At 49.5% G+C, this 23,403-nt stretch overlaps 1 protein-coding gene and 1 long non-coding RNA gene across 2 annotated transcripts; one reads left to right on the top strand and one right to left on the bottom strand.

The window, feature by feature from the left end:
- The first annotated feature begins 15,385 nt into the window (after positions 1–15,385).
- On the top strand, positions 15,386–20,481 carry LOC125158347 (uncharacterized). The gene is made up of 2 exons (XR_007149358.1): positions 15,386–15,873; positions 19,616–20,481. It is a non-coding gene; the product is annotated as an uncharacterized LOC125158347 (long non-coding RNA).
- Positions 16,804–19,267, bottom strand: ID2 (inhibitor of DNA binding 2). The gene is made up of 3 exons (XM_047845284.1): positions 18,791–19,267; positions 18,382–18,445; positions 16,804–17,560 (listed from the first exon to the last, which is right to left on the bottom strand). The coding sequence occupies exons 1-2, from the start codon at positions 19,136–19,138 to the stop codon at positions 18,389–18,391; spliced, it is 405 nt and encodes a 134-aa protein (XP_047701240.1). The 5' UTR covers positions 19,139–19,267; the 3' UTR covers positions 16,804–17,560; positions 18,382–18,388.
- Positions 20,482–23,403: the final 2,922 nt, after the last annotated feature.

Genomic DNA, 23,403 nt, shown 5'->3' with positions numbered 1-23,403 from the left:
AATACATAAAAAGAGATCTGATTGGGCATAAATGACATCAAAAGCGAGAGTGTGACCCTGAAAATTAAACCAGGTATAGATGATGTCAATGACCACCCAAGTGAACAGTCCGTGACATGGTCACGATAGAGGTAAGGGCTGTGATTCTAGCCCGGGGGACACGTGCTGGGAGAGGAGTTAACTTCTGAGAGCAACTCACATGTTCTGAAGGACAACTTGAACACAAGGTAAGACTTTAAAAAAAATCTGTGCCATGCATTTGAATGACAGGAGAAAGCAAGGGCTTAGCATTTGTTCTGGTCTTTCAAAGGAAACGGGACAAAAATAGCATGGATTTGAGGAAAACAGTAATTGGTGATGAGAGATGGTGTTTTCTCCATGACCCAGAAACAAAATGTCAAAGTTTGCACTGGAAAATTACAACATTCCCGATATCCCCCCGAAGTACACATGTCAAATCGCAAAGAAAGAGCACGTTGCTTTGTCTCTCTGCCATCCGTGGGATGGTTCAAACCGGAGGTCAACAGTCCATCTATCCCGACACACACACACACACACACACACACACACTGAGGGTCGGCGGGATGCTTCACAAAGCGGAGAGTTGAACACGATCTGTTGGCTTCACTACACGCAGGACCCAGCTGGACAGTTTCTTACCAAAGTCTGTCACCAAATTTCTCTGACTTTAGCCTTTCCCTGGATGTTTGTGGAAGGCTGGTTATGTGAGGGTATTAGCGAGTATCACACAAAAAACTGGATTTGTGGTCCGATGCGTTTCGAAAATCCAATCGAATAGGTTCCTTTGTTCCATAATTTATTAAAACTTGCAACGTATATTTGGAAACTTCCAGAAGAGGGAATGGTGTGCAATCTCTTCCAACTATATCCTGCCCCAAACTCTTTTTCCCTCGAGGAGGGTGCAGGACAGTAGTCTATAGAACATCCCATAAAGAGCCTTGCTTAATTGAGGCCTTTCCTGCAAATGACTTTTGGAAATTTCAATAAAGCAAGTCTGTCACTGAGCCTATTCAAAAAATGATGCTGTTCCCGTGGAAATGATTTCCACCCAAGAGCATAAGATGATTTCCTCTTTAGAGCATAAGACATTTGTTTGGGTGAGTCTAGTCCTCCGATACCAGATAAGAACAGAATGATCACAGGCAGCTCTTTCCTCCTCTGTATCCTGACATGTCAGCCTGCAAGGACAGGAGCCCAGGAAGGGGGGGTGACGCAGTGAGTGAATTCAACACATACTGAAGTCTCGAAAGCAGAGAGACAAGCTGTATCCCAGAGAAGAGAGCTGGTGTGGGGGGGGGGGGGTGGTGGGCAGGGGGGGGGGCGCGGACAGGGAAGGGGAGGGTAAAAGGCGCTCCCAAGTCCTCAAAGCCCAGGGTCGCCCCCTAGAGGTGGAGGTTGAAAGAGGATGCAAAGCAGAAGGCTGGCTGACCGTCTTCCCGTCACCATTGAAAGCCCTCCCCTCCTCCTTTCGATCTCCAGAATATTTTCCTGGGAAATGTTCAAGCCAAGTGATTTCCAATTCTTTGCTACCAATAAAATGGAAGCTAGATGTAACCGGGTTGTCATGGTATAGAATACTAAAAATAAAGTTTGAGAGTGAATTGCTATGCAATTTCTAGCATTGAACTTGGAAGAGGTTGAAAGAATCAGTGACATTGCTCTATCAAAACCGCTTCCAATTCTATCTACTTATTTATGTGAGTGAGGTTTCTTGGCACTTAAATCTATACAAATACAAACAGGGATTAAAATTCATGTTGAACTCTGGCTCGTTCTATACAATAGTAATATTCATCTGTGGAGACTTAAAATAACTGAAAACTGGTTTTATCCATCGTGTTTAGAGATATATTTTCTGTAAAATATTATCTTAAATGTTTATAAAGATTTTTAAGCATTGAGGAATGTTTTTGTAATAACTGGAAACAAAAACCCTTAGAATTGCAATATGTAAGTGCATACATACATTCTTTTTGCAGGAAGGCATAATAGAGTGAGAAATGATTTTCTTTTTTTTTATTTTTAAAAAAAAAATTTTTTTTTAACGTTTATTTATTTTTGAGACAGAGAGAGACAGAGCATGAATGGGGATGGGGCAGAGAGAGAGGGAGACACAGAATCCGAAACAGGCTCCAGGCTCTGAGCAGTCAGCACAGAGCCCGACGCGGGGCTTGAACTCACGGACCGTGAGATCCTGACCTGAGCCGAAGTCGGACGCTTAACCGACCAAGCCACCCAGGCGCCCCGAGAAATGATTTTCAAATGCAAACGTATATTAGGATAAAACTTTGGGGGGAAGTGGAATAGAGACACTAGTCCAAGGAGAAAAAGAAACAATGCGGGAATTTTGACTCCTGAAGAAGATCTCGTCTTGTATTTAAACACGTGTGATCATGGCTGTCAAACCGTGTTGATATTCCAGTGGATGGATGTACTTAAGAGAATAATGAAATAATTTTGTGTGAAATTTTATTTTACAGCCATTTGAACACATAACAAAAATTTTAGATGCCAACTTAAAAAAATGTGGGGAGGTACATGATTTTTCAAAGTCCTTGAAGGAGATTATTTGAAGCTTATTTTCTTTAAAAATTTTTTTTTCAGTTTATTTTTTGAGAGAGAGAGAGAGAGAGCAGGGGAGAGGCAGAGAGAGAGGGAAAGAAAATTCTAAGCAGGCTCTGCACCGTCAGCGCACAGCCCAACATGGGGCTCGAACCCACGAACCGCGAGATCATGACCTGAGCTGAAATCAAGAGTCGGATGCCTGACTGAACCACCCAGGTGCCCCCGAAGCTTATAATTCTTAAACAGCGTGATGTCTTACCTTGTCAGCCCATGTGCAGGTTACCAATTGCTAAGTAGGAAATCATCCCAAACTGAATGCCACAAACAGTATTTATATGTTATATCATATATATATATATGACATTCTTACAGTTGCGGGGTTGACTGGGCTCAGTCAGGTGTCCTTACTCAGGGTCTTGCATGCAGTTGTGGTCAGATGATGACGGGGTCTGGAGGCATCTCACAGGGTTTCTCACTCACATGTCTGGTGGGTGACAGATGTCGCGTCAGCTGGGATGGCAGTCACTGTGGCAATACCTACACCTGGTCCCTCTCCACTGCTTGGGCTTCTTCACAAAATGGCAGGTACGTTCCAAGGGTGAATGTCCTGAGACTGAGAGAGGACAGGAGAGAGAGACAGAGACAGAGACAGAGACAGAGAGAACCAGGCCGGAGTTGTATGACCTTCTGTGAACGAGCCGTGAATGAGCCTTGCTATTCACAGAGCTTCTCTTCTTTTGCGTTCACAAACTCCAGCCCAGGTTCAAGGGCAGAAGACGGACCCCCCCCACCCCTTGTCGCTGGAGTGGCAAGATTCTAGAAGAGCACGTGGGACCAGAATATTTTTGCAGCCATTCGCAGAACACACAAAGTGCCACACAGATCACTATGGGGACCAGGAAGACAAATACTGTCCCATGACACCATCATGGCAGAAGACGGACATGGAAGAACAACTCTGCTGGGTGCACCGTAGCCTGATTTTAGGGAACTGATCTTCCTCCAGGGCGGGAGGATTCTAGATCGCGTGCTGGAGCTCAACGGATCCGTCGCTTTGCTTCTGGTGACGCTGATGGCCACTTAGTGCAGGGACCCGCCCGTACCTCCCGGGGAGTGGAGGCACCGGGTGAACCCCGCCTCCTGCCGCTCTTCCGCGGCCTCGACCTCAGCTCTGTGTTCCTCGAGGCTCCCGTGAGGGTAGCGTGGGGCCGGAACCTGTCTTGGGTGAAACTGTTTGAAGTCAAGTAGATATTCTCCTTCAACACTGAAGCCTTCAGCATACTTTCCGTGTGGGATCGCGTCCATTTGTCCCCCCGGAATGATTTTCACTTGGTTGGAACATGTCAGTTAAAATTTACACCCTCACTATAGTGAAAAAAAGATGTAAAAAATAGAAATGGCTTTCTTTTCAGACACTGTCACCATCTTTCTCTTGCATATGGCTTCCAGCAAGAGGTTTGTGTGTGTGTGTGTGTTTTTTTTTTTTCCTTCCTTCTATTTCACTGATGATTTGGCTATGGAATCTCAGAAAACTTGGGCCCTTGCCTATAACTAAGAATGTAAAGGCCTTACACTGAAAATGTGGAAGTGTATAAAAAATCTTCAATATATATACTATTTTCAGATTGCATATCAACATAACATTTAGGATTCAAGTCGCCTATCTTTATCTGTGTAGATGCCACATCAGAACTACCACCTTCCTATGTATAAATGGGTGGAAATGGCCCAAGAGCCGCTTTCAACACTTCCAGAACTTTTGATCTCTTTCTCTGCTTAACTACTGTCACTTTCTATGATGGGACTGGAGAACGCTATCCATTGTGTGTGTTTCCGGTAATTAAAATATTTCCTCCTAGACAAGCTGCGTCCGTAGTATAGCCGGGTGGGGGAAGCGCTTCTCAATTTTATCCTCGGCGATGACACCTCGCCATTCCGTGTGTTGTTAGAATAATCATTTCAAGTCCAATACGATTTAGCAGTATGGTTTTAGATCTAGTTACCTAATCTTTCAGATATGCCAAAATTCTCTCTGCCATTGTGGAAGTGGAGATATTATTTACCTCGTTGGCCCAAGGTTCTATTTCGGACTGGGTGTTCAATCAGCTGGGAGTAATAGTTGGGAAAAGGGAAACAATCTAACGAGGAATGATGTTCTATGATGTGTGGTTACTTAATATGCTTTTTTTTTTTTCCTTTGGTTAAGAAGCCAAGTTAAGTGCGGTCTGGTTAATAAGTTTGAAATATATTGGCTATAACTAAGAAAGACACATATAAACCATTGACATCTAGACATCTCAGCAGCTGGAGAAAATGCCAGCATAATTCCTAAATTGAGAGTTTTAGTGACAAAGCAAGATATGCCTGGAGGAGTCACACAGCCAAAATTATCCCTGCCATTTCCACCAAATGTTTCCAAAGAGCTTCTAAAATGGTGCCTGCGGTAAGGAGTTAGCCATTTCCCACTTGTAGGACCTACGGAGGATTACAGCTTCTGCTCAGGTTTTGAAGTCTCTTGATTTGCACCGGCAGCACAGGACTCGGGACACCCAGGCTGGCTCGGATCCCGCCCCACCCCAAAGCCCAAAGTGTCTACTGAAAAGAGCTTGTGTCGCCAACTTCCAAGATGGCCTCAGTAATTGCCCACTCCTGGTGCCCACACCCCACACCCCACGCCCTTGTGGTCCCTCCCATTGTACCAGGGTTGGTCTGAATGACCCACCATGGTGCTATGTCACTTCTGAGCTTTTGCCCTGGACACTCTCTCTCTGTCTCACTCTGGGGGAAGCTGGCTGACATGTTGTGAGCACCCCTCTGGAGAAGCCCATGTGTCAAGGAACTTAAGACCTTCGGCCAACAGCTGGTGAGGAACAGAGGCCAGCAGCAACCACGTGAGCGAGCCCGAAGCTGATTCCCCAACCTGGGCAAGCCTTGAGGTGAGAAACTTTGAGTCAGAGCCACCCAAGTAAGCCATTCCTGATTCCTCACCCTCAGAAACTGTGCAAGGTCCTACACATTTGTTGTCTTAAGCTACTAAGTTTGGGGGTACTTTGTTATACAGCAGTGTAGGACTAACACATAACTAAAGTTCTATTCTATCACTTCTTTAAAAAATTTTTTCAATGTTTATTTTTGAGAGAGAGACAGTGTGAGCAGGGGTGGGGGTGCAGATCGAGAGAGGAAGACACAGAATCTGAAGCAGACTCCAGGCTCTGAGCTGTTAGCATAGAGCCCAACGTGGGGTTGGACCCACGAACTGTGAGATCATGACCTCACAGCTGAAGTTGGATGCTTAACTGACTGAGCCACCCGGGAGCCCCTAAAATTCTATTTTAAATCCAAGACTTGGTGAGAGCCCGCGGTGTCTCTCCTCTGAGCGGCGTGGATTTCGAGTCGTACAGGAGAGGCCACGGGGTGCCAGAGCCCGGTGCACCCGTCAGGGTCCAGTCCCAAACTTTAGCGGAAAGAATAAAACTGTTAACTAGGTATAAAGTACTAACTCAGTAACCGAAAAAAGCAAAAGCAAAGAACAGTCAGGCATCACAGAGGCGGTCACCGCAGGAAGCATTTCCACGCTTGGGCCGAGGACACAAAGCGGGCGGCTGGAATTATTAACCCTCAGAAGCTCTAAGAAGGGGGTGACCCTCACTGGTGCGGGGGCCTCTGAGCTGGAGGAGGGTGCCCTGGGCCTGGCCCCCAGATCCCCCTGAGGACCAGGTGCTGCTCGCTGGGGCTCCATCAGTGCGGGGAGGGCGGGGGGGGGGGGGGGGGGGGTTGGTCGGCCAGCTCTCCAGGTGTTGAGAAGCTGCAAACAGCCTCCAGGTGCTGCGGGAAGGCTGAGTGCTGGGCGTGGCTTCCGCGAGTCCCGCCGCCCCACACCTGCGGGTGCCCTCTCTCGTCCCCTCCCCGCCTGCGGGTGCCCTTTCCCACCCCTACTGGCCACCCAGAGGCCGCCGCGCCGCAGAGCAACCGAACCCCCAAAGCTGAGCCTGGTGGGGCGGGCTCACCTTGCAGCCTTTCCTTGCTTGATTTCTCTTCCGAGCACTTACCTCCCTCTCATATGACGGAATTTACCTGTATATGGTCCGCGTCTCACTGCTGGAACTCGGGCCGGGGGGTCCCCGTCTGTCTGGCTTGCTGGGTCCGCGGCACTTAGAACGATGTCTGGCACACAGGCGGCACTCGATAAATGTGCAATGACTGAGTTAATGAACGTAGCCCCTTTGGCACATCGGAGATCATTCCCCGGCAAGAAGCGTCACCTGTGTTAGCAGGACGCAGTGTGGTCCTCACAGACCGCAGAGCCCTGGATGAAAATGAGCACAACATGTCCTGCTGCGTAGCCCTGTCCCCGTGCGGTTTGGGGTTGCTTCCTCGTCAGATGGAATTCTCGGGGGCAGCCCTCCAGGGCTCACGCGTACTTCGGGATGATTCTCAGAAGTCACCGTCAGCTACAAAACCGGGGCCTCACACGCTTGTTCAGAAATTGCTTTCCCAGTCAAGACATTTTTAAATTGGATTGACTCAACCAGTATGGATTACCTTTAAATTTGGGGTTTTTTGCTCCTTCAAATACTTCACTTTAGGGGCCCAGAGTTTCAGTTAAGCGTTTCTGGAATATCTTTTTCCCCTGGTAGGCTTTGGCAAATTCCGGTAAAATTAGAACCTTAAGAAGGGCCTTTCCCTTTTCCTGTCTTGATAGAGCTTCCGGAGGACTTTCCGAGACATAAAAGTTTGAAGGAATGCGTGAGTTTTTAAGAACTTTCTTCCGGAACCGATGGAACTTATTTAGAAGACTGTATGTTTAAAACACACCTTACAGCATTGTTTCTAGGTGGAAACTTACTTAAAACCAGGACCATATTCTACAAGGAAGGCGTAATCACACATGCGGAAATACACATACTGTTCTCCTCTGCTCATGACCGTGGGGAGGACAGACAGGCCCCCGGGGCATTTCTGGGCCTGGTAGACTTTTTCTCTGCCGCCTGTCAGTGAGACTCATGACAGGTGTCCTGCACGCAGAGCGGTGTCTCTGAAAGGCAGCTGAGCCGGGTGACGGAGGAGAGTTCATTTGCGCCACAGGTCAAGGTAGATCTCGAGGGAGGGAACACGGAAGTCGAGCCACGTGGCAGGAGGGCAGAGACTTTGGAGAAGGGAAGGGCCCTGTGCCACAGTAAGCATAGCACGGAGTCTCTCTGACCCGCGGCTCCAAACACAGAGGACATTTCCAGACATTTCCAGAGCATTTCCAAACACAGAGGACGGTCCTTTGCCCATCACTCAGCGGGGACGCTAGCGGCATTTGGCCGTGCCTGTGTCGTGTGCCTCACTCCCCTTTCCTTTGGACTATTTGAAAGCAAATACGAGACACCTCACGTGTAAATACGTCAGTACGCATCTTAAAGGACAGGGTCATTCTCCTATTTCACACGGACCCAACCGATCCTTTAACATCATCCGATGCCCCGCGTTCATTCGCATTTCTCCAATTGTCTGAAACTGTTGCCTGTTGAGAGTCGAGGAAGCTGAACGAGATTCACTCATTGCACTTGGCTGTTCCATTTCCTAGGTCGTCTTCCTTGAGGACAGCTCTTCCCCCGTCCTCCCCACGAGCTCTGCTTTGATATCACTGCCGTGTAGACAAAGCCGGGTCAGTCGTCCTGAGGAAGTCCCCATTCTGGGCTTCTGCCCGCTTCCTTGTGATATAATTTCACTTGCTCCCCGCCCCCCCCACCCCCGTTTCCATAGACAAGAAGGTTAGATCTGAAGGCTTTGTATTACTTCAGATTGGGTTATTAGAAAGAAATGTTTTCCTACAAATGTTTCACGAGTGATGCTGTGTCCCTCTGACTGCACGCCAGGAAGCATCTCCTGGTCCCTCGTCTGGATTTTTAGTGACTGACCCAGGGGTTCAAGCAATCATTTCCTTATAAACAGCCAGATCATTTCATTATCGAATCCCCCGTCAATCTTTCACCTAATGATTCCACTCAACATTGATGACCGTTGCCTGAATCAGCAACTATGTGACACGTCGCAGTCCTTGCGTTCCCTGGGACTTGGGGGCTGCAAAATGGTTTGTTAATTTTGTCTTTTACAGTTTTCTGACATACAACTCGTACTGGGAAGGCAGGGTGAACGCTTTTGCATTTCCCTTTAATTACCAGTTTTTAAAATGAGTTGGTGCCCTAGAATCTTCCATTGGGACCCAAAGGGTTTTATTCTATTTTTGTCATCTCTTTATTTTTGTCTATCTTTATCATTTTTACTTCCTGTCCTGGACTGGGCATCAGTCCTTTCTCCAAGGAATGTTGCTTACTTCTCGTGGTTAATGGTATCGGAGAACACAAACTGATTTTAAGGGGGTGCTTATTACTGCCAAGTTATCATTGCTTCTAGGCATTTTCAGTGGCATGCTAGAAAAATATTTTTTAAGAGAAGTGAGTTCCAACTGATATTGTCAGTTCAAATATAAGAGTTCTGGGCTTTTACTTTAACTTTTATTTGTATCTACTCTCTCTGACACTGAAAGAGATTAAGTATAATTACTTCTTTGCTTATCTTATATATTTACCAGTTTAAAGATAACAATATCATTACTAACAATATGACAACTAAGTGAACTTTATGGTTTCTTTGCAGCTCTTTTTAAAAAAATGTTTATTTACTTGAGAGAGAGAGAGAGTTCGAGCAGAGGAGAGGGGCAGAGGGAGAGAGGGAGTGCCAAGCAGGGTTCACTCCCAGTGTGGAGTCCCACATGGGGCTCGATCCCACGGCCCTGGGATCATGATCTGAGCCGAAATCAAGAGTTGGACTCTCAACCGACTGAGCCACCCAGGAGCCCCCTCTTTGCAGCTCTTTCTGTCCTTAGAACATCTCTACTGGGCATGTCGAGTAAAACTTCTGTGTCCTAAAGTCAGCTGGGATAATAATTCTTTTCTTGATATGGGTATACAACCAACCTGAGATATGACTAGGTATACCTGTTCTACTTTTAAAATTGTGTATATTGTTTTTTTCTTTGATTAAAAACATTTCCGGGGCGCCTGGGTGGCGCAGTCGGTTAAGCGTCCGACTTCAGCCAGGTCACGATCTCGCGGTCCGGGAGTTCGAGCCCCGCGTCAGGCTCTGGGCTGATGGCTCGGAGCCTGGAGCCTGTTTCCGATTCTGTGTCTCCCTCTCTCTCTGCCCCTCCCCCGTTCATGCTCTGTCTCTCTCTGTCCCAAAAATAAATAAAAAACGTTGAAAAAACAATTTCCATTACAATCAAAACTATATGACAAGATACATTTAGAAACATCACATTTCTCCCTCCTCCTCCATCAATAGCCATTTCAATTGGTTTTTGGTTTATCTTCTATTTCTCTACAAATGTAAACAAACACGAATCTCTACGTGTATAGTATGCCTTTCTTCTGACACAACAGCCTGTTCCCCACATGGCTCTGTGTGATGCTCTCTCCACTGGGCGTTATACCCTGGAAAGCACACAGCTCTCCCCGTCACGACGCTGCTCATGAATGTGCGGTAGAATTTCCAGCCAGCCCCCTACTGGTGGGCGTTTGTTTCCAATCATTTACTATTAAAAAAAAAAAAAAATGCCAGGGGCCCCTGGGTGGCTCAGTCGGTTAAGCGGCAGACTTCGGCTCAGGTCATGACCTCACGGTCTGTGGGTTCGAGCCCCACGTCGGGCTCTGTGCTGACGGCTCCGAGCCTGGAGCCTGCCTCGGATTCTGTGTCTCCCCCACCCCCCGCCCCTCCCCTGCTCACACTCTCTCTCTCAAAAACAAATAAGCATTAAAAAAAATTAAAAAACTAATAATGCCACGTGTTAACTTGAGGCATAAACTAGTTCCTGTTTTGCAAGTGTAACTTTGGGATAGATCCCTCGGGTGGGACAGCTGGGTGAAACTGTACACGCAGAATCTTGTGGGCTGGTGTCCAGTTACCCTGCACATTTTATCGTGAACGATGGACAAGACCGTTCCCCTCACCCCCGGTCTTAACAGAGTGCATGGTCATTTTTGCACTTTCGTCCATCTGCTGGGTGAGAACTGGTATCTCATGTGGTTTCTTTCCACTTGCTGTTATCTCCCTACGAATGGAACGGACCATCTATTTGTATGTGTGAAGGCCACTGTATTACCTGTGAACTCTTTCCCTTGTGTTGAAGGACTTCTTCTTCTTCAGATTTAGGACATATGTGTGTGTGGCCCGTTGGCTTGACTAAAGGCTTGTGTGATGCTTAGGCATGTCTAATGTTCAAGTTCGAGTTGCCTCTTGGCTGTGATGCACACCCTTCCATTGCCATGACCTTCGGTAGAGACTGCCTTATGTGTTGGACTTTTCCATTCCATCCTTGATTTCATCTCTTTGGGATCTCTATCTCTCAGTGCTGTGTTCTGGGTTATTTCCTCAGCTCCATCTCTGAGTTCATGAATTCTCTCTCTGGTAGCTTACACATTTTTGTGTGCGTGGTAAAAATACACATAACGTAAAAGTTGCCATCGTAATTGTTTTCCAGCGTGTCGTTCAGAGGTATTAAGTACATTCGCACCGTTGTGTAACCATCACGGCCATCTGTCTCCAGAACCCTCTCATCCTGCAAAGCTCCCCCTTCCTTCTCCCCTCCCCCAGCCCCTGGCGGTCACCCCTCTACTTTCTGTCTCTGTGATTTTGACACTCTAAGTACCGCATATAAATGGAATCACATAGCATTTGTCTTTCTGTGACTGGCTTATTTCTCTTAGCAGAATATCCTCAAGGCTCATCTTAGAGCAGATGTTGGAGTTTCCTTTCTTCTTGAGGCTAGTGTTTCACTGTATGTAGACACCACATGCGGCTTATCCACTCAGTCTGCTGACGGACACGTGGGTTGCTTCCGTGTTTTAACTACCGTGAATAATGCAGCCATGAAAACGGACACAAAAAGCCTCCTCGAGACCCTGCCCCAATTCTTTTGGGTACATACCCAGAAGTGGAGCCGCTGGAACATATGGGAAATCTATTTTTCAATTTTCTGGAGGCGACGCCATGCTTACCGTTTTCCACAGCGGCTGTATTATTTTACGTTCTCACGCACGGTGTACAAGGGTTCCAACTTCTCCACGTCCTCCCAGCACTTGCCATTTCCTGCTTTTTTCTTCTCTTTGTGATAGTAGCCATCCTAATGGGTATGAGATGTCATTATGGTTTTGATTTGCATTTCCCTGATGATTAGGGATGTGGGGCATCTTTCTCCCATTCTGTAGGTTGCCTTTTCACTCTCTTGATGGCGTCCAGTGAGGCACGGTTGTAAATTTTCACAAAGTCCAATTTGCCCACTTTTATTTTTGTTGTTGTTTTATTTATATTTTGTTGCCTGTGCCATGTCCTATCCAAAAAATCATTGCCAAGTCCAGAGTTGTGAGGCTTATGCCGTATGTTTTCTTCTAAGACTTTTATAGTTTTAGCCGTTACGTGGAGGTCTTGGATGCATCTTGAGTTAGCTTTTGTCTATGGTGTTAGAGAAGGGTCCAACTTTGCTCTTTTGCATGTGGATGTCCGGTGTGTTGAAAAGACCACCCCTTCTCTATGGTGGGGTCTTGGCATCCTTGTCGAAAATCCTTTGACCGTGTATGGGAGGGTTTATTTCTGGGTTCTCTAGTCTGTTCCATTGGTCAATACGTTTGTCCCTCTACCAGAACCACACTGTTTTGACGGCTGTAGCTTTGTAATAAGTTTTGAAACCAGGAACTGTAAGTTCTCCAACTTTGTTCCTCTTTCTCAAGAAACCTTTTGCTGTTCAGGGTCCCTTAAGATTCCATCTGAATTGTAGGATGGATTTTTCTACTTCTGTAAAAGAAACCACTGAGGTCTTCACGGGGATTGCCCTGAATCTGTAGTTTGGGTGGTATTGAAATGTTAACAATATTCAAGCCTCCATTTCATTGAGCGTGGGGTGCCTTTTCGCTTATATACGTCTTCTTTAATTTCCTTTTGCCGTGTTTTATAGTTTTCGTTGTGCAAGTCTTCCGCATCCTTGGCTAAATTAATTCCTAGGTATTTTATTCATTTTGATGCTATTGTAAATGGAATTGTTTTCTTAATTTCCTTTTCAGATTGTTCGTTGTTAGCATGTAGGAAAACTCCAGTAGTTTTTAATCTGGGTTTTAACCTTCCACTGAGTTTTCAATTTCGGTCAACTGTACCTTGCGATTTTCTTATGTTTTTAATTCGTTCTTCTATTTCTTTTCTCGAATCATTTTAGCTATCCTCACCTTTGAGCCTCTATAGTTCTTTGGTTTCTAATCTTTCTCTTCATTGTATCTACTGAATCTTTCTTTCACCGAAAATTGGTTTTCAGTAGCATCTAAAGTTTTTAATTGTAAACTTACTTTCAGCAAGCCATTAAACAGGAGGATTTTGTGTGGTTAGTCTTGAGGGCTTCTCTCTCTGGAGAACGTTTGCCCGTGCTCCTGCCAAACACCCCAGGGGCATCACCAGCCAGGAACCATTTTTATGTTAATTTATCAGCAGTAGAATTTTGCAGACTGTCTGGGTCCCATGGATTTAAATCTCCACTCCCTTCGAGGGCAGACCTGTGGCTCTAAATTTTCAAGGGAGATGTTTCTTTCCCCTCCTGACCTCAGGCTGACAGGCTTCCCCAAGATCGTCCAGGATGAGTAATTTAGTCTACACACTGACATGGCAGGCCTTCAAGAGTGGTTTCCCTGCCAATGTCCTGCTTCCCGTGGGAGTGAAACCTCGCCTCCGATTCCTGTTGGGTCAGTGCCCCCGGTGCCGGGCTTGGTACCCCCACTCAGGAACTGCCACCGGACGCGGCCTGATTTTTAATAGCAGATGATTGGAGACAAGCCAAACGCGCCAGCGTTCAGCTCTCTGTCCACACGTCTCTGCAGATTTCCCCCGGTTCTTGCCGTCGGGGGGCAGTGAGGGGCGGTTCTCCTCCAAGTGACTACTCCCATGGTCAGCACTAAACCAAATACCTGTTGGGCTTCTGGACAAATCTTGCCTCTGTCTCAGATCACCTTTATGAGGAAATAGACGTTTGAGGCCTTAGCAGAACCATCACCCGGGAAAGACAGTCAGAGCCTGGAGACTCCCTTCCAGTAGCAGAGGGCATTAGGAATCAGAAGGGCGTGTGGTGAGTCAGGCTGACACGGATTTGGATTGCCCTGGAGCTGTGCACCCACAACGTGGAAATCCCATAAATAATTATCCTTGAACAACAACAAAAAAGCTCCAGGAAACAGGTGCTTAGTGACTACAGGTTACTATTCCCTAGTAACGTCTACATCGTTGTCCTCAGAAGTCTTCCCCATTTGAGTAAAACACTGGACGGAGTCTGTCCACTGACTGCCGCATGCCCTTGGTCACTCCCTTGGTGTCTCTGAGGACAGCTTCTGTAGAATGGAGAGACCACATGTTTGCCTAACTTCGAAGATGTATCCGTGGCTTTGAGAACTAAAATGTAAACTGACCCACACATTTATCGTTTGAGGTTAGTGTGACCTTGATTCCAAAACCAGATAAGGACAGCACAAGAAAAGAAACCACAGGCTCCATTGTATTCTAGAACATTCCAAGTACAATACTGGCTAACGGAATCCGACAGTGTGTGTAAGAAGTAATCATACGTCATGTTCAAGTAGAATTTATTACAGAATAAATGCAAGGCCGATTCACATCAGAAAAATCAGTGTTAAGACTCTAAAGAAAAATAGTATCAATAAATAGAATACATATATTTTACCAAATGCATTCCCGAATTGTGAGTCAAAATCCCCCCAAAACAAACAAACAAAAAAAAAACAGCTAACAATTAAAGGGTTCTTCCTAAAATTGATCAAGACGACATAACACCACAAAATCCTAGAGCCGGGTCATGCATCCTGGAGAAAGTCTGACTTGTTTTCATTAAGATCTGGAATAAAACAAGAACGCTCCCTCTCCCCTCCTAGTCCTTTAACGCAATATCGGAGGTCGTGGTTGAGGTTATTCAGAAGAAATAAAAACACATTTAAAGATTTAAGGAAAAGAAGCGAAAACACGCTGGCTTTCATTCGACTTCACAACTCACTTTTCTCCACAATCCAGTTGTAGTCTCTCTGCTCCCGGGAGGTCAAGTCTGATACTTTTATTAACATCCAAGACAGCACCTAGTGGCCGTGGATACTAATCTGCAAAAGGGGATCCTAAGTTAGGAAGTAGGTAAGAAGACGAAATAAGAAGAAAACACAGTGGAAACGACTGTACACATGCTAGAGAGGCTCTCTTTTCTTGATAATCCGTTTTCAAAAGGCAGTTTCTCCGTGCCGTTCCCCCCCCCCCCGCCCGCCGCCAAGCTCCAGCTATCGCCCCTCGGCCTCCCAGCGCCCCGAAAACCCCGCTCGCGAGCCGCCTTCCTGGCGCCGGCCAGCAGGTGGCGCCCGACCTCCACCGGCCGGACCCGGACGAGTGGCCGGAGCTCCGCCGCCGAAAGCCTCCTCCGAAAGGTGCCGCTTTTCCTGGACGGTGCTGCCACTCTGGGTCGTCGTCCAAACGTTGCAAACGGTCCCCGGCTTCCAGGGACCGCGCAGGTGCTCGAGAGCCCCACCCCGGCCGCACGGCTTCCTCTGGAAAGCCGGCGAGCCCTTGCACAGGACCTGCCGTCCGGGTCTGATCCTCTCGCCGGTCCGAGCGGACCACGAGAGGCTGGGGGCGACCGGGAGCCGGCGTCCGCGCCCCCACCCTGTCGTCCCCGGAGGACAGGATGGGGTGGGAGCGGGAGCGGGGGGTGGGGGGCAGCGACCCGTCCTCGTGCTTCCCGCCCCCGCCCTGAGCGGAGCGGCTCGTCGCGCGGGGCGCTGGGTGGGCCGGCGACAGGTGGCCGGACATCAGGTGGCAGGTCCGAAGGGCGGCCTGCGCCGGCACGCCCCGCCCCGCCCAGGTGTGGCGGGCAGAGCCGGCGTCCCCGTCGGTACGATTATCAACAACAACGACGGCCCCGGTCAAAGCACGTGCTCACCTGCGGCGCGGACGCCGGGCGGGGCGCGGGTGGCGTCGGAGGCCGGCCCCCCCCCCCCCCCCCCCCCGGGAGGAAGCGGGGTCGGGCGCGACCGCCGCAGAGGACGCGGGAGCCGGGCGAGGTTGGGCCGAGAGCCCGAGGCCGCCCCTCCGCACCTGGCCCCGCGCTCTCCGTGACGGATTCCAGGTCAGGGCCGGAAACGCCACCGCCGCCAGCGCAGACAAGGTGGCGCCACCCAAACACCTGCTGGGCTGGGCCTGAGAAAGTGGCCCCAGGTGAGACACCCATCCCCACCCGCCCGTCCTCCCCACCTTCCTTCTCCGCTCCCCGTCCACCTCGGGCCGGCCTTCCAGAACCTCCCACCCCACCCTCACACCTCAGGAAGTGTCTTCCTTCCAGTTTGGGAATTTTCGCATACGTACGAATTTTAAGTATCTGTCCGTGTCAACTACCTGTTTTAAAGCAGGAGCCAGAAGCTGCCAGGTGAGGGCTAAATGGAAACAACGCGCTGGTACTTTTTCTGTGACTTAAAAGGCCTTTCTCCCCTCCCTCCCTCTTTTCCTTCCCAGGGCAGTCCAGGGGTGCAGTCAAGGGTGAAGGGCGATTTAACGGCCACCTGTCTTGGAAAGTGGGCTCCGCCCAGGCCCTGTCTCCAGGAGCCTGGGCGAGCTCCAGGTGGAGGAGGTACAGGGGAAGCTTGGGGAGGCCGGGAGCGCCCGGGGCCATACTGCGGCTTGAGTTCCTACAGGCAAACAGTCACTGGGAGCAAGCAGTTAACACCCAGGGGTCTTTCCGCCCTTCCCCTGACTCTTTTAAGTCATGTCCCGAACTACAAGCGGTTTCATATACTCCAAAAGTGTCTGAACACCTACTCAGCCAAGTAGTCCTTCCAGACTCATTTATTGTGAATGCTCTAACTCCTAGGAGTCACTGCCACAGCAACTCCTTGGTTTGAAACTCAGCCCCAAGGCACAGAACTACTATTTCCTTGCGGGACTAAGACCTGTTTACAGCCTCCCCAGCCCGGTCAGCTCTCTTAAAACACATTAGCGCTTTGCCCCCAAAGTGCTCGCCCCGGAGCACACATCCGATAAGAAGGAGTTTCTTCTGCATACAAGTCCCAAGGCTCAGGGGGTGGTGGCAGTGATGGTTAAATCGAGTGGAGACAGAGAGAGAGATCTTAAAAACCATTCAGAATTCAGATATTGACTTCAGACATGTTTATTATCATCTTATACAGTCTACATAAATTTGAACTTGTATTTATTTGGGTTCAGTTATAACATAGCATAATAAAAATCAAAGCACTGGTCCTCTGAAATAAAGCAGGCAATCACCATTCAATAAACACACGATTTATTTTGTATAAAAGGGTTAAGTTTACAACTAAACTTTTATAAAAAGTTTAGCATGAATAAGTACATCATTACACTTTGTATGCAGAAATATACATCTCTGCCACTATACAAGAAAACTCTAATTAAAGAGTTCACAAGGTTTCACTCAATATATATATATATTTATATATAAATATATACACAGCATTCAGTAGGCTTGCGTCAAAAAGGTAATTTCTGACCAAAAGACTTCATTTAAGTAACTGAATACTGGATCCTTCTGGTATTCACGCTCCACCTTTGAAAAAAGGCAAAGTCTGCTTAAATTGGGAAATTCCTTGTGATTTTAAACGTTTTCGCTCCCCATGGTGGGAATAGTATATAAAGAAAACCTTCCAACTGCAGAAAGGGCATTTAAAAGTCTTTTTCATAAATAACTAATATCACAGTCCAGGTCAGAGAACACCCTGGGGAAGATGATCATTCTTAGTTCTCCTTCCATTTTTTAAAAAGGTCCATTCAACTTGTTGTTCTCCTTGTGAAATGGTTGAAAAATAAGTTCAGCGCGTTAAAAGATCCTGCGGACTTGTTGTTGTTGTGCAAAGAAAAGAAAAGTCATGACCACCTGCAAAAGATTGGGGGAGAGGCGTGTTTTAGGAGAACGGAACCTAAGGGCAGAGGCGGGCAGACTGGCGCCACGAGGAAGCCGCAGTTTGAACATTTAACCACCAAACACTCAAAGATTGGGCAAACCCTGGCGTCCAGATGCAACACACACACTCGGCCTCCACAGCGAAAATTAAACATTAAAACAGCAGAGACTCCGGGGAGAAACTTCCCAACGCAGTCTCCTAGTTGGATCTCCAACAGCAGTGCTCACGGGCGCCAGTCTGCTTCTTGTAACAATTATTTGATTGAAAACAGCCCTTTAGTTAACAGATAGGGAAGTCGGAATCCCACATCACAGGGTCTGAGGCGCAGGCAGGCAGTGCTGGGCTGGCCGAGTCTCAGGAGGGCTGAAGTTTTAGGGAAGGAGGATCTCTACGGAATTTGTGGTGATAAGATTAATTACGTGGAGGTTAGTACCTCATAGCACCAGAGCACCAGTACGAGAAAGCCAGGCGTTCCGTGTGTGGCAGAAGCCAGTACGCATTTTCCCCAGCCGCCTTCACACTTAAGTTACTGGTATTTTGTTTTGTTTTTTGCGTTTAAAAGGAAAATGTTCTGTGATCTGGAGTAATCAGAGCTAGAAGCCCCTTCATAGCTCGTAGGCACAGGCAGTGTGCTACGTGCAATACGACTTAAGTACACATTCATTTACAAAATCCCCAATTTTGCAGATACACAAATGAAAACTCTCTCTCTCTCTCTCTCTCTCTCGCTCGCTCGCTCTCTCGCTCTCTCCAAGAGGCGGTGTCCGGACGGGAGGCACAAGCTAACACTCACCGTTTATTCAGCCACAGAGCGCTTTGCTGTCATTTGACATTAACTCAGACGGGAATTCAGACGCCTGCGAGAGAAAGGGGATAAACGGCGATGTTAGACAATCTTAAGGAGAAAGGGCTTTTTTTTTTTTAAAGTAATCCATAGAACAGCAAGTTTCATTAAACACGTTTTATGCTACAATCCGAATCAAAGACAGATGCATTAACGTGTCAGAACTTATCAGCAATTTCACGCACCGCTCGATCTATACCAGATTTGCTTTTTTTTTTTAAATTTTTTTTTTTTTTAGTTAATTAGCTCATCGGTAAGTCACGGACTGCGGCCGTCTCGACAATGGGTCTGCGAGTGGCAGCCCAGGCGATGACTGGGGTGCGCGGCAGCGGGCGGGGGCACCGGGAGCAGGTCTTACCTGCAAGGACAGGATGCTGATGTCCGTGTTGAGGGTGGTCAGCGGCGTCCTGGACGCCTGGCTCTGTCCAGGTCGCTGGTGGTGCAGGCTGACAATAGTGGGGTGCGAGTCCAGGGCGATCTGCAGGTCCAAGATGTAGTCGATGACGTGCTGCAGGATTTCCATCTTGCTCACCTTCTTGTTCTGGGGGATGCTGGGCACCAGCTCCTTGAGCTTGGAGTAGCAGTCGTTCATGTTGTACAGCAGGCTCATCGGGTCGTCCACCGGGGTTTTGCTCCGGGAGATGCCCAGGCTGTGGTCCGAAAGGCTGTTTTTCCTAACGGACCTCACCGGACTGAAGGCTTTCATGCTGACCGCGCGGGGAAGGAGAGACCGGGAGGGAGCGGGCTGCCCAGGAGCTCAGGCCGCCGCCGCCTGCGGAGCTTCCTGCGCTGGGCACCAGGCTCGGCTCAGAATGAAGCCGGGAGCCTGGCGGGGCGGCTTTTATCGGCACTCGCCGGGGGCACACGATCCGGGTTCCTTGCGTTCCCATTGGTGGAAGCCGGCGCGTCCATCAGGCCGCGCGGGCGCCCCCATTGGCGGGCGCGGGCGCGGGGCGAGCGCTCGGTCCTTCCGCGTTCGCAGCCAATCCCCGCGGTGTGGGCGGGGCGGGCGCGAGCCCAGCTGGGGTGGTAAATAGAGTACAGTAAGCGCGGGGCAGGAGCGGAGCAGAGGGCCGCGGAGGAGGGGAGGACGGAGGAGGCCAGGGGGAGGAGGGGGAGGAGGGGAGGAGGGGAGGGGGGGGAACCCCAGGAGTCCAAATGTGCATCTTTATTCTAATTCCAGGGGCGAGGCAGTACCCTCGCTCTAGGGTGTCCCTTGACGGAGCCTTCCACACCCTGGAGGTTTCAGCAGCCCTAAAACCACAGCGACACCGGCAGGCTCTGCACAGCAGAGGGAAAGTCACCGTTCACTGCGACCCGCGGAATGTCATCGGATGGAAAGCACTGCTGAAGAAAGTGAAAACGCAAAGAAGTTTGCCATTGACGAGAGACGCGCGTAGAGTTCGGTCTCCAGATGAGGCTAAGCTGTGTCAAAACAAAACAAAACAAAGCAAAGCAAAACAAAAAGCACCCACGCGCGCCCTCCACGACAGGTTTAGTGTGGGATCGTGCAACTCGGAGCAACACGGGAGGCATTATTGTAACCTCAGTAAAATGGAGTACTTCTTGGAAACCGTGCTGATCGCTATGGAGCTCTGAGAGGCAGGACACTTTCGGGGTTCCTTTTCTAGAACAGGCAGGGCTATTATAATGATCCTATTAATCGGAAATCATTAGGAACATTTGCACAGCGAAGCTGTATTTACATACACTGCCCTTGAGAGGCTGCCGGTCTGTGCCTTGCAGTGTGGGTGGCAAAGTAATGTGATTAATTATGCACAAATCTGATTTCTCGTGTCACATTCCAGCACTGATAGTATTTTTTAAGTTTTGCGAAAGGGAGGTGGCTCTAGCCGTTGACCGAAGTCTTCCCACTTAAAAAAAAATTGTTATGTATGAGGTTTGAAATCCTTCCAGCCCTAGTACTGGATGCAGCTTCAGGTTTTGGGTTGTTTTTTTTTTTTTTTCCTTTTTTCCCTCTGTAAATCTGTAGGAAGTTCTTCCTGCAGTCTAAAGTTTGCAGCTTATTTAAATACCTTCCAGTTAATTCACACATAATTCTGATTTAACTGAGGACTACAGTAAATCAGCTGTGTTTTGAAAATCCCATTTCCCTAGGAATACAAGACAGCGGAAAACCCGAGAAAAATGTAATATTTGTAAGTCCCCTGTTTACCTTTTCCCTCAATCTTCACCTTCTTTGCGTTTAAGAAAAAGGAAGGGGGCAGATCAGAAAAGAAGCAAAGCTTAGTAGTGGGGAACCTGCATTTTCCCCTTCAATTAGTCATTAATTTCTCGGCTGGTGGGCCAGCCTGTCTCTTGGACGCCCGCCCGAGCCATGTGCCTGCCCCAGGGTATCTCTTCGGCCAGGCGGTTTGGTGGTGGGTGCTGAGGTGGATGTCGCTTTCAGAAAACCAAGTCACTTTACTCTGGAGCATGGAGGTGGACGCTTTCCCGAACCCGCCGAGAAATCTGCTGAGGGCCTGGCCCCGGAGAGCTGCCTACGACTGTGCTCCGGACAGCGTTCGCTTAACCACCTCGCCTCCGATATTAAGTCTGGAAATGATTTCATGCCGAGCCCCCCCACGGTGCGGGCCTTTTGATGTACTTTGTGTGCCTGTGTTTCTGTCACATACGTGCCACAGTGGAACAGATTTTGTTTTGACACTATTTTGGTTCATGATGTTATACTTTGACTATTTTACAATAATAGCCAATGTAAACAAACATCTTTGGGATTCTCAAATTATTACTTGTGATTCTTGGACATTGCGGCTCTGTGATACTGACGCATTCCTAGCTTTTTCCAAGGACACCGTATGTTAACATCCGTGCCAGCCTCATTATCCCAACAGCCAGGCTCTGGGCTGGTTCGTAATGAGCGTTGTACGCTATTCCTTTACACACTCGCCGAGTTGATGAAGGCAGTGTCTTCTCCCAGGATCATCTCTGTACCCTGATGTAGTAAAACCGCTAAATATGGGGAAAGTTTTGTGGTTTCTTTCTTCAGCTGCCATGGCAGCGTCCAGTCGGCCCGATCGCGTTGAATTCGACCGGCACGCCACCCGGTTCCCCGTCCATTTAAAGATCATTTTAAGGGGATTACGAGGCTGAAGAAGTTAATGATTAAAAAAAAAAAAAAAAAAAAAGGCCCGAGTTCCTCGTACGTCGGTCTCAGCAAGCCCAATGCGAAATTCCCTTTAAAATGCTGTTTCCGTGGAGAATGGGGTGTGGGAGCACTTTCGGGGTGGGTTACAAGGCACTGAAAAAAATCTGTCAATTGGTGTCTCCGTGGGTCTGCATGGGAGGCCTCTGAAGTTCAAATGGTCCCAGCTGCAGAAAGGGCCCTGGACTTGCTCGATCCGTGGGTGGTGGGAAGGTGCGAAGGGCTTCCGGTGGGGGTGGAGACGCCGTCCCCTCGGCTCACTCGCTGGGACGCCCCCCACTTAAAGCCACACGCCTACCCTGGAGGCTCCCCTAGCCGGGCTCCAGGGCTCACTCACTCAGTCTCCATCCCGGCCCGGCCGGCGGCTCCCGGCGGCGTGTCCAGCCCCTCGCCGTAATCGGAAGCAGCTCCGGGCCGGGCGCGCCGGGCCTCCGGGCCGCCTGTGCAATCCCCGCGTGATGCAACGGGGGGCGGGAGGAGCCTGCGGGGGGCGGAGGGGGGGGGGCAAGGCCCTCCCTGCACATCTGGCGCAATTGGGAGCGCTCGCCTTTCTTCCCCCTGGTTTTGTTCTCACAGCTGTGTCCATTCCGCCCGTGACCCCCCGAGTGATCCCTGACAGGTGATGAATTGGCGGCGGCGGCGGCGGCGGCGGCGGCGCGCGGGCCAGGCCGCGGCGGGGCCGGAGCCGGAGCCCCGGAGCAGACTCTCTGGCGCCAGGCGCGTGACGCCGCCCATTCACGCCGCCCTGCAGCCTTGTCCTCGCGGCGCCGCTCAGGCGGCTGCCATGGCAACCGCGCCGTCACTCAGCGCGCGCGCCCAGCTGATCAATGCCTGCGAGGCCCGGCCGTCCCAGGCTCGCCCCGGCCGGGCCGCCCGGCCCGCGCGCACCTGCAGCCGCCGCACGTCTTAAGTTTCGAGCGATTTTGGGGGAAGGCGAGGGGACCGAGGAGAACAGGAAGGGGCGGGGGTGGGAGTCGGGGGAGAAGAAGAAGGAAAAAAAAAACAAAAAAAGCCGGGAGAGGGAGAAGAAAGAAATCTTCCTTTTGCCCAAAGAGGCATAGCGTGGCTTAGAGGTTGCCAAAGCGAGAGGTTTTGCTTTATTTCATTTGTTTTTGCAACCGAGGCGTTCGGGGTGGGGCTGGCGCGAGGGAGGAGCGGAGGGGGAGAAGGTGACGGTCTCAGCGGACGGCGAGATTTATTTATTCCTTTGGATCTTCGCGGGGATGACTTTGATGCTGGACTCCTAAAAATACCTTGGAATGACCCCCTCCCCGCCCCCGCTGTCTCCCCCGCCGCCCCTGCTTTCCTCCTCGGAACCCTTGGCGGCTGCGCTAGGAGCCGTCAGATTTTTCCAGAACAGCACCCCCCAACCCTCCGCCCCGGGGTCCGCGGCTCCGAGCCGCGCGCGCCAGCAGACCCGCGTCTGCGCCCTCATTACCACTACAAAGCGGGGCCGACTGAGCCTCTTTCCAAAGCTGCGTTCTCAACCGGGAGCATCTAGAGGCCAGAAACTTCCAAGCCAGCCCGCGGACGCAGACGCCTGCTCGGTCCCGGCTTTATCTCTAGGGAAAGTTCCATGTTAAGAGCCAGATGCCAACATTCCGGGACAGTTTACGGCATCCGGATCCCTCAAGGGGGCTCATCTGCAGTTCAGTGTTAGCAGCAATTATTTATCGTCTGTCCTGGAGAGGAGCTCCTGGGCAAGGATGTCCTCTGCTGGCCCTGAAACGGGCTGGGGTGGGGGCACGACTGTTCCCAACGTGTTATCTGGTTTAGCAGAGTTTGTTGTGGTTTTCGAGGAAACA

Source organism: Prionailurus viverrinus, unplaced genomic scaffold (assembly GCF_022837055.1).
Source record: "Prionailurus viverrinus isolate Anna unplaced genomic scaffold, UM_Priviv_1.0 scaffold_33, whole genome shotgun sequence".
In the NCBI taxonomy this organism is placed as follows: domain Eukaryota; kingdom Metazoa; phylum Chordata; class Mammalia; order Carnivora; family Felidae; genus Prionailurus; species Prionailurus viverrinus.
This window is presented reverse-complemented; position numbering and strand designations above follow the sequence as displayed.